Source organism: Leuciscus leuciscus (assembly GCF_965113295.1).
Source record: "Leuciscus leuciscus genome assembly, chromosome: 20".
NCBI lineage: Eukaryota > Metazoa > Chordata > Actinopteri > Cypriniformes > Leuciscidae > Leuciscus > Leuciscus leuciscus.
Genome location: NC_138744.1, coordinates 23,475,229 through 23,484,082, shown reverse-complemented (window position 1 = coordinate 23,484,082; position 8,854 = coordinate 23,475,229). Strand labels below are relative to the sequence as shown.

General features: G+C 38.5%; 1 protein-coding gene across 1 annotated transcript; it reads right to left on the bottom strand.

Moving 5' to 3' along the window:
- Positions 1–1,200: 1,200 nt before the first annotated feature.
- On the bottom strand, positions 1,201–2,852 carry LOC309483168 (zymogen granule membrane protein 16-like). The gene is made up of 4 exons (XM_082148836.1): positions 2,788–2,852; positions 2,469–2,559; positions 2,075–2,219; positions 1,201–1,819 (listed from the first exon to the last, which is right to left on the bottom strand). Exons 2-4 carry the CDS (start codon positions 2,521–2,523, stop codon positions 1,495–1,497), a joined length of 525 nt encoding a protein of 174 aa, XP_082004962.1. The 5' UTR covers positions 2,524–2,559; positions 2,788–2,852; the 3' UTR covers positions 1,201–1,494.
- Between the last annotated feature and the right edge of the window lie 6,002 nt (positions 2,853–8,854).

The following is an 8,854-nucleotide window of genomic DNA, read 5'->3' as shown; positions in this document are numbered from 1 at the left end:
ATGTCCACAGAGCTGCCCTGTGGCGGAAAAGCGATCAATTATTTGTATGCTTTGGGTCCCCTAACAAGGGAGGTCCAGTGTCTAAGCAAAGGATGAGCAAGTGGGTGGTTGAGACTATCTCACTTGCTTATGAGGCGGCTGGGCAGCCTTCTCCTTAGGCTGTTCGGTCGCACTCTACTAGGAGTATGGCGGCCTCTAAGGCCCTTATATCAGGAGTATCTTTGCAGGACGTTTGTGATGCGGCAGGCTGGTCCTCACCGCACACCTTCGTCAGGTGCTACTCTTTAGACCTAGACTCTTCTCCAGGGTCTCAGGTTTTGTCTTCCTAGTGCTGCTCACTTGATTTCACACAGGACAGACATTTGTAGCTATGGTGGCGTTGGTATAGACGTTCCCCATAGCGTCAATTTCGACGCAACGCGAGTTCCCTTGAAAGGGAACGCCTCGGTTACGACTGTAACCTCGGTTCCCTGAAGAGGGAACGAGCGTTGCGTCGCCTTGCCATTTCTCCTTCATGCCTGTCAGCACGACTTCAGACTCTACGAAGCTTTCGTTTTCTGTTTCGGGCTGGCTTTTATAGCTTCCTGGTACGTGACGTCACCCGCCTCTGACGTTCCGCCACACCATTGGACTGATTTTACATGTGCTTCAAGACGTCATCACGCAAAGCGTTCCCCATAGCGTCAATTTCGACGCAACGCTCGTTCCCTCTTCAGGGAACCGAGGTTACAGTCGTAACCGAGGCGTTCTTCGACCTGCTCATATGTGCAAAAATGCCACTCCTCCAGGTGAAGTGGCACTTTTATAATTAAAAATTTCCTGTTGTTTAACACTAAACCTCCTTAATTATATATATATAAACGTTGTATAGGCCTATATAATGTTTATATTACGTTGTGAGGACGTCTGGTAAAAAACGTCTGGTAAAAAACGTTCCAGAAATGTAGTGGGCATGTCCTCAAAACTGGTCACCAGATAACTTTATAAAATCTTTGATGAATTAAGTAAATGTTCCATATAATATCCAAATGGCATATATCACTAGAATAATACTTGTAATGCAATTTTCTTAAAAGTTATCTGGATGTAATTTTTACATGAATTTGTAAAGTTTGATTGAAAGTCTGAGTCATAGGTAAAGGATAAAGCCTATACATATAAGGCATATGAAAATAGAAAATAAATGATAAAGGCATGGTAAACATTTTAATAAGTACATTTTATTGTGATCTTCATACAATGGAAAAAAATATATCATGTGCTTTAATAAGTTTGAATAAAAATCAACTTTAATAGAATCATTGATAGCCTTTAGGAATTGTTGTGTAAAGAAGCACTTAACCCAGCATGATTAAGAATAAAATAAGTTTACACCAGTCTCCTTAGTGTTGAATTTAGTAATTAGTACATTCATTTTTACTTAGAAAGTTACTTTTTAACTGGCATTTTCCTCACATAAACACATAATTCTTAGCCAGTGAGATATTTCTGACTTTATGGTGTAGTGGACTGGTTGTACAACACAGCCCAGTGAGCCCCAATGGAGGTAATGGCAAATCCATTATGTCGACCGCTGAGGAAGCGTAGTGCACTTCCATCATGGGTCGGGTAGAGGTTAAATGAAAGTCCACTAGGCTGCCCCACTTTGAAAGAGCGACCCTCATTGGTGACAAACATAAGCTCAGTGATGTAACCAGAGTAATACTTTCCAGAGACCTGAACGAAATATTCGTTGTCGAAGAGTGTCATCGTCTTTTCATTTCCATAACCATTCATGCCAACCAGTTCTGTCCAGTTACCATCATACTGCAACTGGAGCCTAAACAGATAGGGAATGTGCCATTATTGTTTAAATAATTCACAGCAAAATACCATATAACTAACATAAAAGCAATACAGAGTAAACAATTAACAGAAAGCAGATTGTATATGAAGTGTATCATTTGTTGCAAAATGGATTTACGTGCAGGTAACATTTTTAACACAATTATGACAGATCAGGTTTTTTTGGAATTGATAAAATGTTGCCTAAATCAAAATGTGTAAATATCTAGCAGTGCTTGGGGAAACTTACCCATTGAGGTAGTTGTTGTAGTAGTATCCAGAGTAGGGATATTCATAAACTCTGATTCCAGTGATGCGACCCTCTTGTGAAGTGGTAAATTCAGTTCCACTGCCGTCCCCAACAGCAGGGGAGTACGAGTAATAATCAGGTACAGCTGGAAAGGTAATTAACAGCTATTGGTCTCTAAAATCAATGTTTTTTTTCAATTATGATTAAAACCCTTGTTTATTGGACCTTTATTTAGGCTTTTTTAGTTATACACAGGTCAAACCCTGGCAATTTATTGCTATTCTACTTTTAAAATGTCCTCTAATGCCTAACACTTGATGCATATTCAATTAGTCAACACTGATTTATGTATTGAAATTCTGACTTTAAAAAAACTTGAGTTAGTGATACTCACGCATGGTCATGCTCATGGCATAAAGGCAAGAGAGTACCAAAAAATAATGCAGCATTTTGGAATGCTTAGTTGTTCACTGCTCTCTGAGAATCTAGATCAAACCAAACACAAGTGTTGAGTTATTAAACAGTGAATTCTTTAAGAATGTTTTAGCAATATGCAGATGACAATAGTTTAAGACATAATAAATTATAAATTATAAAAAACAAGCAACACAATTTTTACCATATACACACAAAAAAGAATAGACTAATAGATAAATGAAAATATTTAAGAGTATTTATTCATGATGTAGAGTATTGTTAATTGATGTTGTTACCTGTAGTTAAGCCTGAGTGGATGCTCCTTGAGGAATACAGCTAACCAAACCATCATTTATATGCTCTTGCTGGTCCACCCTCTTTGTTTTTCTTGTTGTTTTTTTTCATTTTTTTTTTTTATGCTTGTTTCTGGAAGGAAAATATTTTTAGACAGAAGTTCCTTGTTCTTGATCATTAGTCACCTGATACATTTCTGGAACACATATTTCTTATTTTAAATGAATATATGATATCAGATAATTATCATAACCAGTTTTAAGTAATGTAAAAACTTTTTAATGTCAGTAAACCTTTTCCAGTAAAAAAACGTTTGCACATCTGATCATTACAAACCTTTGCAGGCCATTGAAAACTCAAAAGAACAAATTATATATTATATATTATATACTATATATATACAGGTACAGGATGTAAAACACAGCATCTTGAGAGGTAACTCATGACATCTGGTGTGAACCATTATATGGGTAGCCTTTGAACTGGAGAGTCACTGATAGAACTTATCACCTATGGGCCCTTTAGTAAAACAACTAAGGGAAATATTCCTGCAAATATCCTCTTATTTGGGGATAATTCTTAATCTGTGTAAATTATTAAAGTACAAAGGTTTGTTTGTAAAAACCAAAAAAACTGGCTGTGAACTATGGCAGTGATGGGTTGTAACACTATTAGAAACATGCACATCAGTTTAAAATTTGCATTTTATTTTATTACACATACTTTTTCTACCAACCGAAGTTTTTGAAATTTTGGCATTTCCTCAGTCAATTAGATTAGATGCTGCATGAAAGAAAATAGCTGTTGGGTTATGTTCCCAAGATGGCCATAGAGTGAACTGACTTGCCTGCGATGGGACTTTGTCACCTCTTACTTGTTTATTCATTATATTACATTTAGTAAAAAAGAAAGTTGTATTCAGTATGTTAATAGTCCTATATGTGCTATTGCTAGTTAGTCAGCTTGTGCTTAACTTCAGTTAACTGAAAGAAATGAATTTGTTTAAACAAGCCAAACAAATTCAAATATTTTATTAAACTTTATTGAAAGGTTTGTCCAACTTGCAGTGCTATGTTACAGTGGTGCCTCCCCAAAAAAATGTGGCCAAACCACTACCTTTAAAGGTATGACAGCTTGTCACTGAGGCAGTACCCTTAAAGAGACAACCTGTAAAAAACCCTAAAAGGTGCATATAGAGTAGTAATAAGTACCCTCAAGTTATAACTATGAACCATTTAAGTGTAAATAAGGTGTCCCTTTGAGGGTACTGCTGTTACAAGGTTGTACATCTAAAGCAGGGCTGGACAACTCTGGCCCAGGAGATCCACTTTCCGGCCGTTTAGCTTCAACCCTCAAATGCACTTGCCTCTGCCTTTCTAGTGATTCTGAATTCATTGATTAGCTTGAATTCAGGTGTTTTATTATGGTTGAAGCTAAATTCTGCAGTAAAGCAGATCTTGAGGGCCAGAGTTGCCCACCCCTGCTCAAAAAGTACAGTTGTCCACTTTTTTTTTCTTTTGTTCTTTTTTGAGAGTATGGGTAGTATAAATGTATTTAAGCATGAATTACAATTGCTGGAAATTATTTTAGGGTTAGGGTTATGTACTGTTATATACTATACAATAATGTTCCATCTCAGGTTTGTGTATTGTATAGTACATTATTGCACTTTGAATTGGAACAGCATTTTAGAAAGTTAGGTAAATATACAAAAAATATAATTATGTAAAATTTCACATTTCACTTTCATTTAACACCTTACAGACATTGGAAATATATAGTATCAGGCAGTGCTGTTGAGCAATGTGATACCCTGTGTAGTCAAATAAACCAGTTAAGAATGAAGAAAAACAAACATCTCATTCTCCTTCATTTTCTTTCTTCATCAAGAAAGCACATGCAGTTGTGAAGAAATATGTTCTTTTTGAAAAATTAAGTCAACAAACAATGCTAAAATAGGCACTTGAAAGTCTAGAAATACCAGTCAAGAACTGTGGAAAAGTGAAAGATTTCCTCATAGCGGAGGAAATTTTTTATTCTTAACATGAAATTCATCTTGAAACATGATGCTGGGTAGATTATCCTTATTGTCCTAAATACAATAACAGGACTGCATCATTAACATATCCTGTCAATCATAACTTAAATACACAAAACTTGCTTTATTTAAATAGACAAAAGTCACTGAAAGTAATTGTATATCTTATTCATTAAATACTCTGGTCGATAAACTGAATTCATTTAGTGAATTATTCATCAGAACGCTTCAATTGTTAACTTCAATCTTTTTATTATTTTTTTTTTTTTTTTTTTTATTCTTTATTGATCTAAGTAACTTTTTTACCTTAACTGAACAGCTTCGGAGTCATTGGAATGGTTATATTACTTATTTCGGGTTGAATGGTGGTCGTTTCGCACCCCCCTGGTGCCCGTGAGCGGAAAATACGCACTTGCAACTTTGAGCCGGCCGGCCGCCGTGTCAGGAAGTATCGCGTGATATTAGGTCTCGCGATGTAAACAATTGCTTTACGGCCAAAAGAAATCTGCTAAAATGCTGTAATTATTGCGCAAAAGCCGAATCCCGGACATTTTGGGCGATCTCGAAATCCAGGGCAAACTCATCAAGGAAACTCGCTAGTAGCTTAGCTTTGTTGTTGTCAACTGCCCTCTCTTACCGGTAGGCGTGGCTTGGGAGTGGCCTCCTAGGGCAGTGAAGCAAGTCCATTCTGGGAGTTGTTGTCTTTCATCCACATAAGCCAAAAATACATTTTCTGGCTTTTCTAAGTCTGAAAGCTCCAAATTCAAAAATAAGTTCACATTTCTTCTACATAAATGACCTATTTTAAATACACATTCATCTTTCCAGAGGTAGTCTCACGTAGCCAGACCTTCAGACTGACAGCAGAAGGTCTGGACTCTATCGCAGCATTTCTTGGCCAAGGACCGCCCAAGAGGACGTTTGACTGACATGTAACACAACCAATCACAGTTTGTTTTGTACCGCGTCATATTTAGGGGCGTGACAATATAATGTTGATGTCCCTACAATAACAGACCGGCGTGCATCTAATAAATTATTCATTCAAGAACCTTGTGCAAGTTTACTGCATCAATGGAGCCGCGAACTTCACATACTTTTGAAAATACAGCGTTTAGTTGATCGTGGTAAGCGCTCATTGTCTCAGTTGTAAAAACAACGGCTTTCTTCTTCCACGAGGGTTTTTGGCGTCATGACATTTGTTTCCCGGCGGACCGAAAATAAACGCGACACTCGCGCCCCCCGGAAATCCGATAAAATTCAACCAATCAGATGACGACTTCGACATTCCTGAAGTGTTTCCAGTTAAGTGTACCATATGCATCAGACGTTTAGCCAACGTTCCGTGGGCGTGACGTCTGAGGCTGAGACTATTCCAGAGGTAAAGTGTCCATTTAAGGGTAATAATTTAATTTATGTTCAACAAATAAAAAATAGATACAGTATAATACAGGTGAACAAATAATAAAGCTTGGGTTGCTGAATATTCAATCCCTTACTTCAAAAGCTCTTATTGTTAATGATATGATTACAGATTATAACCTAGATGTGCTGTGTTTGACAGAAACCTGGCTAAAACCAAACGATTACATTACTTTAAAGTTCATGAGAGTTCATCTAAATCTGAGCAGCTTGAAAAAACAAAAAGAGTTGCTCAAGTTCTTTTTATTTTGCAAACGGTAGAATAAAACGAAAAACATTTTGAAAATATTTTGGATTTGAAAATATATATTATCATATATGGAATAGTCAAGTCAAGTCAAGTCATCTTCATTTCACGAGTTCACATATTAATGAAATCTGATGTAATATTATAATGCGTATTTGGCTTGCTGTCTGGGGGGAGGGCTCCGAGCTTGGAATTCGGCCCGACCCCAGAGTACTCCCCCCTATGAATGTATAGCTCGTAGGTATCTATGAGTAGACCCAGCCGAAAGTGAGGTGATGGGGAGGCGGCGGGATGCTGAGAAATGAGATCATGAGACGGGAGGTAAGGGAAGGCTTTATTTATACTGGCTTCTTCTTGTGCTGATTGGATGATTACCTGAACATGCTCCTCCCGAACTTTGTTACATAAAACTTCATTTATATAGCGCTTTTAACAATGTAGATTGTTCCAAAGAAGCTTTACAGTGATAATAGGAAATTAAAGTAACAGAGATTGTTTTGGCTTTATATCAGCTCTAGAATAAAGTTATTGTCCAGCTAAAGTTAGTTTGATTGATTCACTTTCGTCGCAACGATCATTAGTTATTAACTTAGGGGCCACTAACACGACACCGTTTTAACAGAAAACTCTTAAGTTCTTTCTGCGCAAATTCAAAAACGCGAACCAGTGAGAATGCCGATGGTGTGCACATGCACATTACGAGTTCAGTCTATAGGTATGCGCGTTTGAGTATATGTGTGCAGGGCCGCAGGCGTGTAGTCCTTCCCTACAAATCAACCCTCAACATACTACTTGTCTGGCCTTAATTTATAATACAGAATTTATCGCTTCCGCGTAGCCACGCAAACCGGAATTATCCCGACAACGCTTTATTTGTAGAGAGGTAAAGGGAGGGGAGGGAGGCCTTCACAGGGGAGATACTAGTTGACACTTCAGGACTGCGTTGTCGTCACGTCCAGGCGCAGGTCCTTCATCAGATCTGGATACGGTCTGGATCCGGCGGACTGCAGTAAACTTCGGGATAAACAGAGAGACTAATATTAGCGTAGACGCCATTCTCCTGATACAAATACATCAGGATTTATGGGAAGTGTTCCCAGTTCCGGCTGACCTAATCTACGCAGCCTAACATTGAATTATAAAAGTCTATGTGTTATGTGTATGCTAGGTCAAAGAAATGTGTTTTTAGTCTAGCTTTGAACTGACAGAGTGTGTCTGCTTCCCGGACAATGTTAGGAAGACTGTTCCAAAGTTTTGGTGCTAAATAGGAAAAGGATCTACCACCAGCAGTTGATTTTGATATTCTAGGTATTATCAACTGGCCGGAATTTTGAGAACGCAATAGACGTGAAGGACCATAATGCGTTAAGAGCTCGCTCAAGTACTGGGGAGCTAAACCATTTAGTGCTTTGTAAGTAATCAGCAATATTTTAAAATGTATACGATGTTTAATAGGGAGCCAATGCAGTGTTGACAGAACTGGGCTAATATAGTCATATTTCCTGGTTCTGGTAAGAACTCTAGCTGCTGCGTTTTGGACCAGCTGTAATTTGGTTATTAAGCGTGCAGGGCAACCACCCATAATAGCATTACAATAATCTAGCCTTGATGTCATGAACGCATGGACTAATTGTTCCGCATTTGTCAATGAGAGCATATGTGTCACGGAATGGTAAAAATAGTGAAGCGATGATTCATGTGCGGGAAAGAAGGAATTTTAATAAGTGATCAAAAATAAAACAAAACTACAACAAAAACTCCACATAGGGGAAAACAAGACAGGCATCTGGCATAACTGTAAACACAAGGGAACATGGAACATAGAACAACGAACCAGCACAGGACTGCAAACACAGGGAGACTAAATAGGGAAGCAAACAAAAGAGGGTAACGAGAAAGGCAGGTGTCAATGAGTCAGGGTGTGACATTTGGAACGAAAAATTGTTACCGCTGGGGACGCTGCTGTTGCAGCTGATGAGTATATCTTACTTCATAAGAGCAGTTTCAGGGAGCGTCATGGAGCTTCTGACTTTGGTGCACGACGTAGTGGTTTTGATCGGTCATATGAAACCTGATGGTAAAACAGGTCGTATATTTGATGATAATGATGTTTGTTTCTATTGTCATGAACAGGGTCATTGGAAGGTGGATTGTGCTGTATTAAAGGCTAAGACAAAGGGAATGAAAACAAAATATAACTGTGGCGAGCAGGACGAGGCCGAGGGCCGTGAGAGAGCGGCATGAGGCCGGTGGCGTGATTACTCTGATGAGCGACACCTGCGAGACGCACCGGTCTCGAATCTCTCACGGAGGAGCGGAAGCATAAAGGAGGAGCGACGACAGTGAAGAGGGAGAGAGGACA